Genomic DNA, 20,727 nt, shown 5'->3' with positions numbered 1-20,727 from the left:
TAACTTTAGCTAACATTTTATGCTAGCTTTTTCGCTAATGTTGCACGTTTTAACCCAAAAAAAAAAAAAAATCATGTTTCTTTAATACTTGGTGCCATCTTGATTGTATGCTAACGTATCTTATATTAGCATGCTAACGTTTTATGTTAGCTTTATAGCTAATTTTGTATGTTTGAACCTAAAAATCACGGTTTGTGAAACTTGGTGATGTCGAGCAAGTTAACGATCTTTGAAGTATGCCGACGGCTCTTATATTAGCCATGCTATTGTTAGCATGCTAACTTTTTATGCTAGCTTTGTAAGCTAATTTTGTATGTTTAAACCTAAAATTCATGGTTTGCGAAAGTCTGTGCTGTCGAGCAAGTATGCTAACAGTTAACGTTTACTTGGCGCTATTTGCAAGTATGCTCGCGTCTCCTATATTCGCATGCTATTGTTAGCATGCTAACGATTCATGCTAGCTTTTTGGCTAATTTTGTATGTTTAAACCTAAAAATCATGGTTTGTGAAACTGCCGTCAAATAAGTATGCTAACAGTTAACATGTGTCAGTTAACGTTTACTTGGCGCCATCTTGGAAGTATGCTAGTGTCTCTTATGTTAGCATGCTAATGTTAACATGCTACTGTTTTATGCTGGCTTTTTAGCTAATTTTATATGTTTATGCATAAAAATCATAGATTTTGATACTTGGCGCCGTCTTAGAAGTATGCTAACGTTTCTTATATTGGCGCCATCTTGGAAGTATGCTAGCGTCTCTTATGTTAGCATGCTACTGTTTTATGCTGGCTTTTTAGCTAATTTTATATATTTATGCATAAAAATCATGGATTTTGATACTTGGCGCCGTCTTAGAAGTATGCTAACGTTTCTTATATTAGCATGCTAACGTTTTAGGGGTATTTCTGCTGCATGTATCCGTGCAGCATGCTCACAAAGGCAGCATGTCATGTGATACAAACGCCACAGGTTCGATCCCGTCCTGCCTTTGTGTGAGGCTATGCTCCGACCCCACACACACAGATCCGCCTAACAGGGGGGCGCACCGGCTACGAGGGCCGCGTGGAGGTGCTCGGCACGGACGCCAATGGCACCGAAGCCTGGGGCCTGATCTGTGGAGAGACCTGGACCACCAAGGAGGCCATTGTGGTCTGCAGGCAGCTGGGACTGGGCTACGCTAACCAGGGCCTGCAAGTAGGTCATTAACACTTAGCATCATTAACACTTAGCATTATTAACAGTTAGCATTATTAACAATTAGCATTATTAACAGTTAGCTTCATTAACAGTTAGCATCATTAACAGTTAGCATCATTAACGCTAGCTTTCAGCCGCCGCTGACCAATGCAAGGACATAATATACTGTCATGTTCATACTCAAACAGCAAACTACAAAAAAACATTTTAGCTCCTATATTCTGCGACTTAACTCGACAAAGTTGCACATGTTGTCCTCAAAGGGGGAGATATGCGGTTGCGTCCCACCCAACACCCCGACCCACCGCCACAAATCGCGGGAAGATGGGAGATTGTGGATAGAAGTTAGAACCGATATCGTTTCCCATCACAAGAGGGCGATATTGGTGTCGATATCGACCTTTTTTGACACTGAATTTTTTTTTTTTACATGAAATGATGTTGACAATTTCATTGAAAAAAAAATTGCTAGCAAAATGTGTGTTGAAAAATTCAGCGTAAAAAAAATATTGTATAAAGATTCAGTGTAAAAAATTAATTGTTCAAAAATTCAGTGTATAAAAATTAATCGTATAAAAAAAATTCAGTGTAATAAAAATTCAGTGTAAAAAAAATGTATTGTATAAAGATTCAGTGTAAAAAAAAAATTGTTAAAAAATTCAGTGTATAAAAAAATTCAGTGTAATTAAAAATTCAGTGTAATAAAAATTTAGTGCTGAAAAATTCAGTGTAGGCAAAATAATGGTATAAAAATGTTGTGTATCAACAATTCATTGTAAAAAAAAAATCAGTGTAAAAAAATTAATTGTATAAAAAATTCAGTGTATAAAAAATTCAGTTTAATAAAACAATTCAGTGTATAAAAAATTAAGTTTATTAAAACAATTCAGTGTATACAAAATTCACGGTCCAAAAAAATCATCGTACAAACAGATCAATGTAAAAAAAAATCAGTGTATAAAAAAATTCAGTTTAATGAAACAATTCAGTGTATAAAAAAAATCACTGTGTAGATTTCAAATTTTGCGACACTGAATTTTTATACATTGAATTTTTTTACACCAATTTTTTTTATCTCTGAATATTTATAAACCAATTTTTTTACACAGAATTTTTATGCATTTAATTTTTTTTATACTGAATTTTTATACTTGGACATTTTTTAAGCACTGATTTTTTACACTACATTTTTTTAGCACTGAATTTTTATACACCGATTTTTTTACGCAGAATTTTTATGCATTTAATTTTTTTTATACTGAATTTTTATACACTGAAATTTTTTTAGCACTGATTTATTTACAATAAATGTTTTCAACACTAAATTTTTGTACACTGATTTTTTTTTTCACTGAATTTTTATACATGTCATTTTTTTATACTGAATTTTCATACACTGAATTTTTTTCGCACTATTTCTTTACACTGAATTTTTATGCATTTAATTTTTTTACACAACCTTTTTTTAAGACTGAATTTTTTTTACTACAGATTTTTTACACTAAATTTTAAAACACAGATTTTTTTTTAGACACGCATTTTGCTAACATTTTTGCTTCATTAAAATTGTCAGCAAAATTTGACGTAAAAGAAAATTACCTTCACAAAATTAAAACGCAACAAATTCAGTGACATAAATTGCGTCCAAATAAACCTCCATATACAATAAATAAACCTCCATATACAATAAATAAACCTCCATATATAATAATAATAAATAAACCTCCATATATAATAAATAAACCTCCATATATAATAATAATAAATAAACCTCCATATATAATAAATAAACCTCCATATATAATAATAATAAATAAACCTCCATATATAATAAATAAACCTCCATATATAATAATAAATAAACCTCCATATATAATAAATAAACCCCCATATATAATAATAATAATAAATAAACCTCCATATATAATAAATAAACCTCCATATATAATAATAATAAATAAACCTCCATATATAATAAATAAACCTCCATATATAATAATAATAAATAAACCTCCATATATAATAAATAAACCTCCATATATAATAATAATAAATAAACCTCCATATATAATAAATAAACCTCCATATATAATAAATAAACCCCCATATATAATAATAATAAATAAACCTCCATATATAATAATAATAAATAAACCTCCATATATAATAAATAAACCTCCATATATAATAATAATAAATAAACCTCCATATATAATAAATAAACCTCCATATATAATAATAATAAATAAACCTCCATATATAATAAATGAACCTCCATATATAATAAATAAACCTCCATATATAATAATAATAAATAAACCTCCATATATAATAATAATAAATAAACCTCCATATATAATAAATAAACCTCCATATATAATAAATAAACCTCCATATATAATAATAATAAATAAACCTCCATATATAATAAATAAACCTCCATATATAATAATAATAAATAAACCTCCATATATAATAAATAAACCTCCATATATAATAATAATAAATAAACCTCCATATATAATAAATAAACCTCCATATATAATAATAATAAATAAACCTCCATATATAATAATAATAAATAAACCTCCATATATAATAAATAAACCTCCATATATAATAAATAAACCTCCATATATAATAATAATAAATAAACCTCCATATATAATAAATAAACCTCCATATATAATAATAATAAATAAACCTCCATATATAATAAATAAACCTCCATATATAATAAATAAACCTCCATATATAATAATAATAAATAAACCTCCATATATAATAATAAATAAACCTCCATATATAATAAATAAACCTCCATATATAATAAATAAACCTCCATATATAATAATAATAAATAAACCTCCATATATAATAAATAAACCTCCATATATAATAATAAATAAACCTCCATATATAATAAATAAACCTCCATATATAATAATAAATAAACCTCCATATATAATAAATAAACTTCCATATATAATAAATAAACCTCCATATATAATAATAATAAATAAACCTCCATATATAATAAATAAACCTCCATATATAATAATAATAATAAATAAACCTCCATATATAATAAATAAACCTCCATATATAATAATAATAAATAAACCTCCATATATAATAAATAAACCTCCACATTTATTATATATACGTCCAACAGGCTTTTTCCAGCACAGTGCCATCTGCTGGATGAGTTGAATAATGCACTCCAATAAAAAACCCTCTTAAAGTGATCATTTCAAGTTGATTCTGACAGTATATTATAGAACATTTCTTTGTGTCCTACAAAGAAAAACAAACTTTCCCACCCAAGTGGACTCACGGCCCAGTGATGAGCTCATCCCAAAGCCACTAACACACACATTTTCCACTGAGCGTGCCCAGACCAGACCGAGGAGCGGAGGTAGGACAGGAAGTGTCACTGACTCCCGGCAGGGCATCTTCGCAGATCCGGATTGTGGGCGGCCGCAGCAGTTATGAGGGCCGGGTGGAGGTTCAGGTGGGGTCCAAGTGGGGCACAGTGTGCAGCAAAGGGTGGACCACCAAGGAGGCCATGGTGGTCTGCAGGCAGCTGGGCCTGGGCTACTCCATGCACGCCATCAACGTGAGTAGGACCTGCCAACCTCACATAAACACAAGCGGCACTCAATGAGTCGAAGGCTAGCAAGCATTGTGTGTGTGTGTGTGTGTGTGTGTGTGTGTGTGTGTGTGTGTGTGTGTGTGTGTGTGTGTGTGTGTGTGTGTGTGTGTGTGTGTGTGTGTGTGTGTGTGTGTGTGTGTGTGTGTTTGTGTGTGTGTGTGTGTGTGTTGTATCTCTACCCTTCTTGAGACATCAACAAGGAAAAGTACAAATTGAAGTGCTCCCTCTCTGGTCAACATATGAAATAACAAGTGTGTGTAAAAAATTGAAATGCGCCCCCATTGGCCAAAATTAATTTAAAAAAAATAAATAAATAATGAAAATTAAAAACCAATTACAAACAAAAATATTAAAAAAAAAACAAAAAAATAAAAGCTTACCTTTTTTTAAAATGTGTATAGTATGTATATATTATTAATGTTGTAAATACACTTCTTTATATATCTAGAAAGGCTGGTCCTAAAAAGGTTTGTGAGGTCCCCAGAGGGTGAGAATGACAAGTGTATGTGTGTGTGTGTGTGTGTGTGTGTGTGTGTGTGTGTGTGTGTGTGTGTGTGTGTGTGTGTGTGTGTGTGCGCAGGAGACCTGGTACTGGGACAGTTTGTGAGGTCCCCAGAAGGTGAGAATGACAAGAGTGTGTGTGTGTGTGTGCAGGAGACCTGGTACTGGGACAGCAGCAATGTGACCCACATGGTGATGAGCGGCATCAAGTGCACGGGTGGTGAGATGTCTCTGACTCAGTGCCAGCACCACAAGACGGTCAGCTGTCAGAAAGCCGCCGCCAAGTTCGCCGCCGGAGTCATCTGCTCTGAGAGTGAGTCACCATATTATAAACTGTCCTCTATTTTGTCTTGTTTCCTGTCCAGCGCTCTTATTTTGTGTGCCACTTCCTGTGTGCCTCCACTCCTCTAGTCTGAGCCCTGTTAGGGCTGTGACTCTTTGGGGGCCACACCACACCTCACCACACCACACCTCACCACACCACACCTCACCTCTCCACACCACACCTCACCACTCCACACCTCACCTCACCACACCACACCACTCCACACCTCACCTCACCACACCACACCTCACCACTCCACACCACACCTCACCTCACCACACCACACCACACCTCACCAGTCCACTCCACACCACACCTCACCACACCACACCTCACCTCACCACACCACACCTCACCACTCCACACCTCACCACCCCACACCTCACCACTCCACACCTCACCACTCCACACCACACCTCACCACTCCACACCTCACCACTCCACACCTCACCACTCCACTCCACACCACTCCACACCTCACCACACCACACCTCACCACTCCACACCTCACCACTCCACTCTACACCACACCTCACCACTCCAAACCTCACCACTCCACACCTCACCTCACCACACCTCACCACTCCACACCTCACCACTCCACACCTCACCACTCCACTCTACACCTCACCACTCCACACCTCACCACTCCACACCACACCTCACCACTCCACACCTCACCACTCCACACCTCACCACTCCACACCACACCTCACCACTCCACACCTCACCACTCCACACCTCACCACACCTTACCACTCCACACCTCACCACTCCACACCTCACCACTCCACTCCACACCTCACCACTCCACACCTCACCTCACCACACCACACCTCACCACTCCACACCTCACCACACCTCACCACTCCACACCTCACCACTCCACTCTACACCACACCTCACCACTCCAAACCTCACCACTCCACACCTCACCTCACCACACCTCACCACTCCACACCTCACCACACCACACCTCACCACTCCAAACCTCACCACTCCACACCTCACCACTCCACACCACACCTCACCACTCCACACCTCACCACACCTCACCACTCCACACCTCACCACTCCACACCACACCTCACCACTCCACACCTCACCACTCCACACCTCACCACTCCACACCTCACCACTCCACACCTCACCTCACCACTCCACACCTCACCACTCCACTCTACACCACACCTCACCACTCCACACCACACCTCACCACTCCACACCTCACCACTCCACACCACACCATTCCATTCAGGACCCATTCTTCATTCAAACACATTCACAATAATACATCCTACACACACACACATTACATTACACACACACACTACATTACACACACACACACACTGCATTACACACACACACTACATTACACACACACACTACATTACACACACACACACACTGCATTACACACACACACTACATTACACACACACACTACATTACACACAATAAATGACACACTTAGACTACATTACACACACTGCATTACACACACACTGCATTACACACACACACTACATTACACACAATAAATGACACACTTAGACTACATTACACACACTGCATTACACACACACACTGCATTACACACACACACTGCATTACACACACACACTACATTACACACAATAAATGACACACTTAGACTACATTACACACACTGCATTACACACACTACATTACACACAATAAATGACACACTTAGACTACATTACACACACTGCATTACACACACTTAGACTACATTACACACACTGCATTACACACACTACATTACACACAATAAATGACACACTTAGACTACATTACACACACTGCATTACACACACACACACTACATTACACACAATAAATGACACACTTAGACTACATTACACACACTGCATTACACACACACTACATTACACACAATGAATGACACACTTAGACTACATTACACACACTGCATTACACACACACTACATTACACACAATAAATGACACACTCAGACTACATTACACACACTGCATTGCACAATTTATAATACACACACGCTACATTACACATGCATATTTGTAACGTGTGTGATGTAGTGTGTAATGTAACGTGTAGTATATAGTGTGTAAGTAGTGAAGTAGTGTGTAGTAAATAGTGTGTAAGTAGTGTGTAGTATATAGTGTGTAGTAAATAGTGTGTAAGTAGTGTGTAGTATATAGTGTGTAAGTAGTGAAGTAGTGTGTAGTAAATAGTGTGTAAGTAGTGAAGTAGTGTGTAGTAAATAGTGTGTAAGTAGTGAAGTAGTGTGTAGTAAATAGTGTGTAGTAAATAGTGTGTAAGTAGTGAAGTAGTGTGTAGTAAATAGTGTGTAAGTAGTGAAGTAGTGTGTAGTAAATGGTGTGTAAGTAGTGTGTAGTAAATGGTGTGTAAGTAGTGTGTAGTAAATAGTGTGTAAGTAGTGAAGTAGTGTGTAGTAAATGGTGTGTAAGTAGTGTGTAGTAAATGGTGTGTAAGTAGTGTGTAGTAAATAGTGTGTAAGTAGTGAAGTAGTGTGTAGTAAATTGTGTGTAAGTAGTGAAGTAGTGTGTAGTAAATAGTGTGTAAGTAGTGAAGTAGTGTGTAGTAAATAGTGTGTAAGTAGTGTGTAGTAAATAGTGTGTAAGTAGTGTGTAGTAAATAGTGTGTAAGTAGTGAAGTAGTGTGTAGTAAATAGTGTGTAAGTAGTGAAGTAGTGTGCAGTAAATAGTGTGTAAGTAGTGTGTAGTAAATAGTGTGTAGTGTGTAGTAAATAGTGTGTAAGTAGTGTGTAGTAAATAGTGTGTAGTGTGTAGTATATAGTGTGTAAGTAGTGTAGTAAATAGTGTGTAGTGTGTAGTAAATAGTGTGTAAGTAGTGTGTAGTAAATAGTGTGTAGTGTGTAGTAAATAGTGTGTAAGTAGTGTGTAGTAAATAGTGTGTAAGTAGTGTGTAGTAAATAGTGTGTAGTGTGTAGTAAATAGTGTGTAAGTAGTGTGTAGTAAATAGTGTGTAAGTAGTGTGTAGTAAATAGTGTGTAAGTAGTGTGTAGTAAATAGTGTGTAAGTAGTGTGTACCCTAGTCAGGATAGAGGGAAAGATGAATGCAGAGACATCCTGCACATGGCCTGATGGAGTTTGAGAGGTGCTGCAAAGAAGAATGGGCCAAACTGCCCAAAGATAGGTGTGCTATATAAAAAAAGACCTGAGGCTGTGATTGCGTAATACTTATGTACATGGCTTGTTATTTTGTACACATGTGCACACACACAAAATACTTATTGGGGTATTGTGTGTAGAATTTTGAGGACAAAATGAATTTGATTCCATTAGTGTGGGTAAAAAGGGTATTTTGTTGAGCGTGCAGCCACCTCCGACCTGGTCCTCAACGCCGGCCTGGTCCAGCAGACGGTCTACATTGAGGACCGGCCCCTGCACATGCTGTACTGTGCTGCTGAGGAGGACTGCCTGGCCAAGAGTGCCGCCCAGGCCAACTGGCCCTATGGACATCGCCGCCTGCTGCGCTTCTCCTCACAGATACACAACATCGGCCGGGCCGACTTCAAACCCAAGGCGGGCCGCCACTCCTGGGTGTGGCACGCCTGTCACGGGTAATGCAGGAGGAGGAGGAGGAGGAGGAGGGTATAAATAAAAGGTGTGTGCGTCCCACAGGCATTACCACAGCATGGACATCTTCACCCACTACGACCTGCTCAGTGCCAACGGGACCAAAGTGGCAGAGGGACACAAAGCCAGCTTCTGTCTGGAGGACTCGGACTGCCAAGAAGGTTACACACTCACACTTTATTATTTACACACTCACACTTTATTATTTACACACTCACACTTTATTATTTACACACTCACACTTTATTATTCCCACACTCACACTTTATTATTTCCACACTCACACTTTATTATTTACACACTCACACTTTATTATTTACACACTCACACTTTATTATTCCCACACTCACACTTTATTATTTACACACTCACACTTTATTATTTACACACTCACACTTTATTATTTACACACTCACACTTTATTATTTACACACTCACACTTTATTATTTCCACACTCACACTTTATTATTTCCACACTCACACTTTATTATTTCCACACTCACACTTTATTATTTCCACACTCACACTTTATTATTTCCACACTCACACTTTATTATTTACACACTCACACTTTATTATTTACACACTCACACTTTATTATTCCCACACTCACACTTTATTATTTCCACACTCACACTTTATTATTTACACACTCACACTTTATTATTTACACACTCACACTTTATTATTCCCACACTCACACTTTATTATTTACACACTCACACTTTATTATTTCCACACTCACACTTTATTATTTCCACACTCACACTTTATTATTTCCACACTCACACTTTATTATTTCCACACTCACACTTTATTATTTACACACTCACACTTTATTATTTACACACTCACACTTTATTATTTACACACTCACACTTTATTATTCCCACACTCACACTTTATTATTTCCACACTCACACTTTATTATTTACACACTCACACTTTATTATTTACACACTCACACTTTATTATTCCCACACTCACACTTTATTATTTACACACTCACACTTTATTATTTCCACACTCACACTTTATTATTTCCACACTCACACTTTATTATTTCCACACTCACACTTTATTTTTTACACACTCACACTTTATTATTTACACACTCACACTTTATTATTTCCACACTCACACTTTATTATTTCCACACTCACACTTTATTATTTCCACACTCACACTTTATTATTTACACACTCACACTTTATTATTTACACACTCACACTTTATTATTTACACACTCACACTTTATTATTTACACACTCACACTTTATTATTCCCACACTCACACTTTATTATTTCCACACTCACACTTTATTATTTCCACACTCACACTTTATTATTTCCACACTCACACTTTATTATTTCCACACTCACACTTTATTATTTCCACACTCACACTTTATTATTTCCACACTCACACTTTATTATTTCCACACTCACACTTTATTATTTACACACTCACACTTTATTATTCCCACACTCACACTTTATTATTTCCACACTCACACTTTATTATTTCCACACTCACACTTTATTATTTACACACTCACACTTTATTATTTACACACTCACACTTTATTATTTACACACTCACACTTTATTATTTACACACTCACACTTTATTATTCCCACACTCACACTTTATTATTTACACACTCACACTTTATTATTTACACACTCACACTTTATTATTTCCACACTCACACTTTATTATTTCCACACTCACACTTTATTTTTTACACACTCACACTTTATTTTTTACACACTCACACTTTATTTTTTACACACTCACACTTTATTATTTACACACTCACACTTTATTATTTCCACACTCACACTTTATTATTTACACACTCACACTTTATTATTTACACACTCACACTTTATTATTTACACACTCACACTTTATTATTTACACACTCACACTTTATTATTCCCACACTCACACTTTATTATTTCCACACTCACACTTTATTATTTCCACACTCACACTTTATTATTTCCACACTCACACTTTATTATTTCCACACTCACACTTTATTATTCCCACACTCACACTTTATTATTTCCACACTCACACTTTATTATTTCCACACTCACACTTTATTATTCCCACACTCACACTTTATTATTTCCACACTCACACTTTATTATTTCCACACTCACACTTTATTATTTCCACACTCACACTTTATTATTTCCACACTCACACTTTATTTCCACACTCACACTTTATTATTTCCACACTCACACTTTATTATTTACACACTCACACTTTATTATTTACACACTCACACTTTATTATTTCCACACTCACACTTTATTATTTCCACACTCACACTTTATTTTTTACACACTCACACTTTATTTTTTACACACTCACACTTTATTATTTACACACTCACACTTTATTATTTACACACTCACACTTTATTATTTCCACACTCACACTTTATTATTTACACACTCACACTTTATTATTTACACACTCACACTTTATTATTTACACACTCACACTTTATTATTTACACACTCACACTTTATTATTCCCACACTCACACTTTATTATTTCCACACTCACACTTTATTATTTCCACACTCACACTTTATTATTTCCACACTCACACTTTATTATTTCCACACTCACACTTTATTATTCCCACACTCACACTTTATTATTTCCACACTCACACTTTATTATTTCCACACTCACACTTTATTATTCCCACACTCACACTTTATTATTTCCACACTCACACTTTATTATTTCCACACTCACACTTTATTATTTCCACACTCACACTTTATTATTTCCACACTCACACTTTATTTCCACACTCACACTTTATTATTTCCACACTCACACTTTATTATTTCCACACTCACACTTTATTATTTCCACACTCACACTTTATTATTCCCACACTCACACTTTATTATTTACACACTCACACTTTATTATTTACACACTCACACTTTATTATTCCCACACTCACACTTTATTATTTCCACACTCACACTTTATTATTTCCACACTCACACTTTATTATTTCCACACTCACACTTTATTTCCACACTCACACTTTATTATTTCCACACTCACACTTTATTATTTCCACACTCACACTTTATTATTTACACACTCACACTTTATTATTCCCACACTCACACTTTATTATTTCCACACTCACACTTTATTATTTCCACACTCACACTTTATTATTTCCACACTCACACTTTATTTCCACACTCACACTTTATTATTTCCACACTCACACTTTATTTCCACACTCACACTTTATTATTTCCACACTCACACTTTATTATTTCCACACTCACACTTTATTATTTCCACACTCACACTTTATTATTTCCACACTCACACTTTATTATTTCCACACTCACGCTTTATTATTTCCACACTCACACTTTATTATTTCCACACTCACACTTTATTATTGTGGGCTCTTTTCGAAGGTTGGCACCTAAATAATTTCTTCAGACAGGGCTGGATCTACTAACGTGCACTAGTACCGGTACTAGTATAGTATCGTGCTACTGGTGAATCAAAAACGGTACTATACCCTGTTTGAAAAGTACCGGTTAGTGGTGATGTAATAATACTAATAGATTTCATTTGTAAAAAGCACTTTACATTGAGTAAACAACCTCAAAGTGGTACAGTGAATTAAAAAAATAAAATAAAAAGATAATAAAAAATAATTAAAAAAAAAAACTACAACAGCCAAATAGCTAAAACTAGTATGCATATATCTAAAAAAAAAAAAAAAAAAAAGGGTTTTTAAGCCTTTTTTAAAAGCATCCACAGTCTGTGGTGCCCTCAGGTGGTCAGGGAGAGCGTTCCACAGACTGGGAGCGGCGGAGCAGAAAGCCCGGTCTCCCATTGCTGGTTTTACGAGCAGAGGAGCATGTTGGGCAGCGCACACACACACAGAGTACTTACAAGCAGACACAGTGTGTAGACAGAAAAGGGAGAGTGGACGCATTTTGGTGTAAAGATTTTTGGATACACTGAATTTTTATACACGGATTTTTTTATACACTGATTCTTTTTCGAAATTTAATTTTTATACATTAATTTTTTTATACATTTAATTTTTATACACAGATTTTTTTTATGCACTGAATTTTTTTAGAAATTTTATTTTTATACACTGATTTTTTTATACATTTAATTTTTGTATACAGATTTTTTTATACACTGATTTTTTTATACATTTAATTTTCATACACTGATTTTTGTATACACTGAATTGTTATTCACTGATTTTTTTTGTACACTGATTTTTTTTAGAAATTTAATTTTTATACACTGATCTTTTTTAGAAATTTAATTTTTATACACTGATTTTTTTTATACATTTAATTTTTATATACAGATTTTTTTTTATGCACTGAATTTTTTTAGAAATTTAATTTTTATACACTGATTTTTTTATGCATTTAATTTTTATATACAGATTTTTTTATACACTGATTTTTTTATAAATTTAATTTTTATACACTGATTTTTTTATCCATTTAATTTTTATACACTGATTTTTGTATACACTGAATTTTTATACACTGATTTTTTTTAGAAATTTAATTTTTATACACTGATTTTTTTATACATTTAATTTTTATTTACAGATTTTTTTTATGCACTGAATTTTTTTATACATTTAATTTTTATACACTGTTTTTTTTATACATTTAATTTTTATATACACTGATTTTTTTTATAAATTTAATTTTTATACACTGATTTTTTTATAAATTTAATTTTTATACACTGATTTTTTTTATACATTTAATTTTTATATACAGATTTTTTTTATGCACTGAATTTTTTTAGAAATTTAATTTTTATACACTGATTTTTTTATACATTTAATTTTTATATAAAGATTTTTTTATACACTGATTTTTTTTATAAATTTAATTTTTATACACAGATTTTTTTTATGCACTGAATTTTTTTAGAAATTTAATTTTTATACACTGATTTTTTTATGCATTTAATTTTTATATACAGATTTTTTTATACACTTAATTTTCATACACTGATTTTTGTACACTGATTTTTTTTAGAAATTTAATTTTTATACACTGATTTTTTTTATACATTTAATTTTTATACACTGATTTTTTTTATACATTTAATTTTTATATACAGATTTTTTTTATGCACTGAATTTTTTTAGAAATTTAATTTTTATACACTGATTTTTTTATGCATTTAATTTTTATATACAGATTTTTTTATACACTGATTTTTTTATAAATTTAATTTTTATACACTGATTTTTTTATCCATTTAATTTTTATACACTGATTTTTGTATACACTGAATTTTTATACACTGATTTTTTTTATAAATTTTATTTTTATACACTGATTTTTTTATACATTTAATTTTTATACACGGATTTTTTTATACACTGAATTTTTATACTTTTAATTCACTGAATTTTTATACACTGATTTTTTTTATACACTGATTTTTTTTAGAAATTACATTTTTATACACTGATTTTTTTATACATTGAATTTTTATATACAGATTTTTTTTATGCACTGAATTTTTTTAGAAATTAAATTTTTATACACTGATTTTTTTATACACTGATTTTTTTAATAAATTTAATTTTTATACACTGATTTTTTTATACATTTAATTTTTATACACGGACGTCGTGTCTTTCTTGTGGCAGGGGATCATTTTTTCAAATGTTGAAGGGGGCGCTAGAGAGTCAAGTTTGAAATGAGATAAGTTGTGCGACGTCATGCATTAAGACAACTCCAACGCTGAAATGTATGCAATTTTCAAGGCGTGTTTTTAACATTTTCATCACAATTCCGATGTGTGCAGCCTCATGAAGTGTACGATTATGCAGGTCCGATTGTGTCCTTAGTACGAAAGATTTTGTTTTTGACGAACATGAAATCATGTTGACAGTTTCATTGAAAAAAAATTGTTGGCAAAATGCGTGTGTTTAAAAATGAATTGTAAAATTTCAGTGCTGAAAAAAATGAGCGTATAAAAAAAATCAGTGTATAAAAACTCAGCGTGTAAAAAAGCAATGTGTACAAAATAAATGTATAAAAAAAATCAGTGTATAAAAATAGTGTATAAAAAAATCAGTGTATAAAAATCAAATGTATGAAAAAATCAGTGTACAAAAAAATCAAGGTATAAAAATTCAGTGTATAAAAATGTATTGTATAAAAAATCAGTGTATAAAAAGTCAGTGTATAAAAATGTGTTGTATAAAAAAATGAGTGTATAAAAATGAAATGTATAAAACAATCAGCATAAAAAAATTCAGTGTATGAAAAAATAAGTGTATAAAATGTATAAAAAATCAGTATAAAAAAATCGGTGTGTAAAAAAATCAGTGTATAAAAAAAATCAAGGTATAAATATTCAGTCTATCAAAAAATTCAGTGTATAAACATTCCTTGTATAAAAAAATCAGTGTATAAAAATTCAGTGTATGAAAAAAATCATTGTATACAATGTATAAAAAATCAGTGTATAAAAAAATTGGTGTATAAAAAAATCAGTGTATAAAAATTAAATGTATAAAAAAATCTGTGTATAAAAAAATCAAGGTATAAAAATTCAGTGTATAAAAAAATCAGTGTATAAAAATTTGTTGTATAAAAAAATCAGTGTGTGAAAAAATCAGTGTATAAAAATTCAGTGTGTGAAAAAATCAGTGTATAAAAAATCAGTGTATAAAAAAATTGGTGTATAAAAAAATCAGTGTATAAAAATTAAATGTATAAAAAAAATCAGTGTATAAAAAAATCAAGGTATAAAAATTCAGTGTATAAAAAAATCAGTGTATAAAAATTTGTTGTATAAAAAAATCAGCGTATAAAAATTACATTCATAAAAAAATCAGTGTATAAAAATCGGTGTATAAAAAAATCAGTGTATAAAAATTAAATGTATAAAAAAATCAGTGTGTAAAAAATCAGTGCATAAAAAAAATCATGGTATAAAAATTCAGTGTATAAAAAAATCAGTGTATAAAAATTTGTTGTATAAAAAATCAGTGTATAAAAATTAAATGTATAAAAATTCACTGTATAAAAAAATCAATGTATAAAAATTCAGTGTTTAAAATTTCATTGTCTAAAAAAAATCAGTGTATAAAAATTCAGGGAATTAAGTGTATTAAAATTCAGTTTATAAAAAAATCAGTGTATAAAAAAATCAATGTATAAAAAATTTCAATGTCTGAAAAAATCAGTATTAAAAATTCAGTGTAGAAAAATTGATTGTATCAAAATTCAGTGTAAAAAAAAATCATGTTATCAAAGTTGACAGCACACGCAAAGCTGATCTACTAAACATGTGCAAAGTGGATTGCGTCTCTGAAGTGAGCAAAATAAGGCGTGCAATCCGTTTTACGTCTCTGTCTTCATCAATATGCCAAAATATATGCTGATGTGATACGCAATGTGATTTATCAACACTCATCGCCGTTTTGCCAGCAGTATTTTGCACGTTTGAAAGACACGACAGACTAAAGTCCTATGTGAACATTTCCACATATTTGGACGGTCACAAATAAAAACAAATATTAGACACATTGTCTATTCAGCAACATCCTTTTATGATTTTACAGCTGCTAGGTGACCTTAGGGGCTGATTAGGTTCTTGGTGCCAATATATTTTTCCACATAGAATATATATTACTGACATATATCCTAGATAAGAGACGCAGTATAGCGTGTGCTATCAAGTTTGCACCGGTTTTAGTAGATCAGGCCCTCAGTCTTTATATTCTTCCACGCAGGTGTTTCTAAACGCTACGAGTGCGCCAACTTCGGAGATCAGGGCATCACGGTGGGCTGCTGGGATTTGTACCGCCATGACATCGACTGCCAGTGGATCGACATCACTGACGTCAAGCCCGGAAACTACATCATGCAGGTGAGTCCCGCACAAATGTGGAGCAGGTGGCATATTACCAGATCATTTTCAAAATGTCTGAGGATATTGCTGCAAATGTTCCGCCACATTGTGTGTAATTCAGGTCAATGCCCGTGAAACAGCACATTATTTACTTATATGACCCAACCCAAACAACCTTCCCGAGTCATGGCGCAAAAAAAAAAAAAAAAATGCAGCCAACACAAAAAGTCAACAAACATGGTCACACATTACACAACCTGCTCACTGAACTCTGTGGATATTATTAACAAAAATATGCATAGAAGAAAATTCCTTTTTGACAACCACTAAGTTGTTGTTTGGCGTAGATTTCAGCTTTTTAAAGTGTACTTCAACAGTGCAGCATGTACTTTATTATCATATATCTAACTCTCTTATGGGTAATCTAATAAATTATGCACAGGTGAAAAATGTCAATATCAAAATATTACGTTGAATCACTTTTTGGCAACCACTAAGTTGTCGTTTGGTGTAGATTTCAGCTTTTTAATGTGTACTTTAACACGTAAACAGTGCAGTATGTACTTTATTATCATATATGTAACTCTCTTATGAATGATAAAATTTATGCACAAAAGTGTCAATATCAAAATATTACTTTGAATCCCTTTTGGCAACCATTAAGTTGTCGTTTAGTGTAGATTTCAGCTTTTTAAAGTGTACTTTAACATGTAAACAGTACAGTATGTACTTTATTATCATATATGTAACTCTGTTATGAGTAATCTAATTTATGCACGGAAGAAAAGTGTCAATATCAACACATTATTTTGAATCACTTTTTGGCAACCACTAAGTTGTCGTTTGGTGTAGATTTCAGCTTTTTAAAGTGTACTTTAACACGTAAACAGTGCAGTATGTACTTTATTATCATATATGTAACTCTCTTATCAGTAATGTATTAATTTATGCACAGGTGAAAAATGTCAATGTCAAAATATTACTTTGAATCCCTTTTTGGCAACCACTAAGTTGTCGTTTGGTGTAAATTTCAGTTTTTAAAGTGTACTTCGACACGTAAACAGTACAGTATGTACTTTATTATCATACATGTAACTCTCTTATTGATAATCAAATAATTTATGCTCATATGAGAAGTGTCAATATCAAAATATTACTTTGACTCACTTTTTGGCAACCACTAAGTTGTCGTTTGGTGCAATTTCAGCTTTTTAAAGTGTACTCCAACATGTAAACAATGCAGTATGTACTTTACTCATAAGAGAGTTACATATATGATAATAAAGTACATACTGCATTGTTTACGTGTCGAAGTACACTTTAAAAAGCTGAAATCTACACCAAACGACAACTTAGTGGTTGCCAAAAAGTGAGTCAAAGTAATATTTTGATATTGACACTTTTCTTCTGTGCATAAATTATAAGATTACTCATAAGATAGTTACATATATGATAATAAAGTACATACTGTATTGTTTACGTGTTGAAGTACACTTTAATTGAAATCTACACCAAACGACAACTTAGTGGTTGCCAAAAAGTGATTCAAAGTAATATTTTGATATTGACACTTTTCTTCTGCGCATAAATTATTAGATTACTCATAAGATAGTTACATATATAATAATAATGTAATAATTTATGCACAGAAGAAAAGTGTCAATATCAAAATATTACTTTGAATCACTTTTTGGCAACCACTAAGTTGTCGTTTGGTGCAGATTTCAGCTTTTTAACGCGTACTTCAACACGAACAAAACAAAGGTCTGATTTGCCACTTTTTCCACCTCAAAAAAATGCATCCCAGTTTTAGTGTCTTGGCTTAGGCGCGGCACCGAGAGGACATTAAACTTGACTAAATGGAGGAAGTCGTAACAAAGTGTCTGTCTGTATATTTTTTGTTGCGATACATTGAACAGCTTGGTTGATCAACACGAGGTGACCAATATCTGTGCGTCCTTTCAAGTGCGGACATGTCCTCACACCTACGACCACGTTCTTCTGTGTCTTAAAAGGGGTATGCAAACATTTTCTACAGCGAAGCGTTTCTGGGTGTTGTTGATAAATGGCATAGTCGAGTTTTAACGAATTGATTACGTGGACCCCGACTTAAACAAGTTGACAAACTTTAAAAAGCTGAAATCTACACCAAACGACAACTTAGTGGTTGCCAAAAAGTGAGTCAAAGTAATATTTTGATATTGACACTTTTCTTCTGCGCATAAATTATTAGATTACTCATAAGATAGTTACATATATAATAATTAATGCACAGAATAAAAGTGTCAATATCAAAATATTACTTTGAATCACTTTTTGGCAACCACTAAGTTGTCGTTTGGTGCAGATTTCAGCTTTTTAACGCGTACTTCAACACGAACAAAACAAAGGTCTGATTTGCCACTTTTTCCACCTCAAAAAAATGCATCCCAGTTTTAGTATCTTGGCTTAGGCGCGGCACCGAGAGGACATTAAACTTGACCAAATGGAGGAAGTCGTAACAAAGTGTCTGTTTGTATATTTTTTGTTGCGATATATTGAACAGCTTGGTTGATCAACACGAGGTGACCAATATCTATGCGTCCTTTCAAGTGCGGACATGTCCTAACATCTACGACCACGTTCTTCGGTGTCTTAAAAGGGGTATGCAAACATTTTCTACAGCGAAGCGTTTCTGGGTGTTGTTGATAAATGGCATAGTCGAGTTTTAACGAATTGATTACGTGGACCCCGACTTAAACAAGTTGACAAACTTATTCAGGTGTTACCATTTAGTGGTCAATTGTACGGAATATGTACTGTACTGTGCAATCTACTAATAAAAGTTTCAATCAATCAATCAAAAGTGGTGTGTTTTGTTCCCTAGGTGGTCATCAACCCAAATTTCGAGGTGGCCGAGAGCGACTTCACCAACAACGCCATGAAGTGCAACTGCAAATACGACGGCCACCGCATCTGGTTCCACAACTGCCACATCGGTGAGACGCGCTCGCAGACGCGCGCTCCGAGGCCGGCGTCCCTGACGGTTCGTGTTGCCCTTTATGTTGCAGGAGACGCCTTCAGCGAGGAGGCGGAGAGAAGGTTCGAGAAGTACCCGGGACAGCTGAACAACCAGATCTCCTAATAACCTCCCACGTCTTCCCAGTTGCGATGTTTGAACGTTCCGAGAGTTTTTGGAGGTTTGTTTCATGGTAGGTTTTTAGTCCGGTTTTTGGCTGGGACTGGTCTGGGCTCTCGTGAGGGGTTTCCATGTTCGGACCACTCAAGTCAAGCCTTTAATGTCACCTTGTTTTTGTGAATGTATTTATTACGTGTCAAAGGTGCTCCAGGAATGTTTTGATCACCTCCTGAGGTGATGCGGCGTTCGGTTTTTAGGATTATTCAAAGTCTGGACAAAGTGGACACAATAGAGAGTCCAACAAATGCTGTATGTAATCACACCTGCTGCCCGCCATTAAAGGAGAGGAATAGTAATGA

General features: G+C 33.6%; 1 protein-coding gene across 3 annotated transcripts in view; it reads left to right on the top strand.

The window, feature by feature from the left end:
* The window catches only part of LOC133640750 (lysyl oxidase homolog 3B-like), a 40,255-nt gene extending 19,528 nt beyond the window's left edge, over positions 1-20,727 (top strand). The window contains exons 8-15 of one of the 3 annotated variants that reach the window (XM_062034326.1): positions 1,023-1,193; positions 4,660-4,815; positions 5,506-5,665; positions 9,048-9,291; positions 9,353-9,468; positions 17,132-17,268; positions 20,117-20,228; positions 20,301-20,727. In XM_062034326.1, coding sequence (XP_061890310.1) covers positions 1,023-1,193; positions 4,660-4,815; positions 5,506-5,665; positions 9,048-9,291; positions 9,353-9,468; positions 17,132-17,268; positions 20,117-20,228; positions 20,301-20,374 — 1,170 coding nt within the window. In that variant the 3' untranslated portion in view covers positions 20,375-20,727. The remainder of the gene's footprint in view (positions 1-1,022; positions 1,194-4,659; positions 4,816-5,505; positions 5,666-9,047; positions 9,292-9,352; positions 9,469-17,131; positions 17,269-20,116; positions 20,229-20,300) is intronic. The other 2 variants (XM_062034329.1, XM_062034327.1) reach the window with 2 other exon arrangements.

The sequence above is a fragment of the Entelurus aequoreus genome, linkage group LG23 (genome assembly GCF_033978785.1).
Source record: "Entelurus aequoreus isolate RoL-2023_Sb linkage group LG23, RoL_Eaeq_v1.1, whole genome shotgun sequence".
NCBI lineage: Eukaryota > Metazoa > Chordata > Actinopteri > Syngnathiformes > Syngnathidae > Entelurus > Entelurus aequoreus.
The sequence above is the reverse complement of the archived record's forward strand: the minus strand, read 5'-3'. Positions and strand labels throughout refer to the sequence as shown.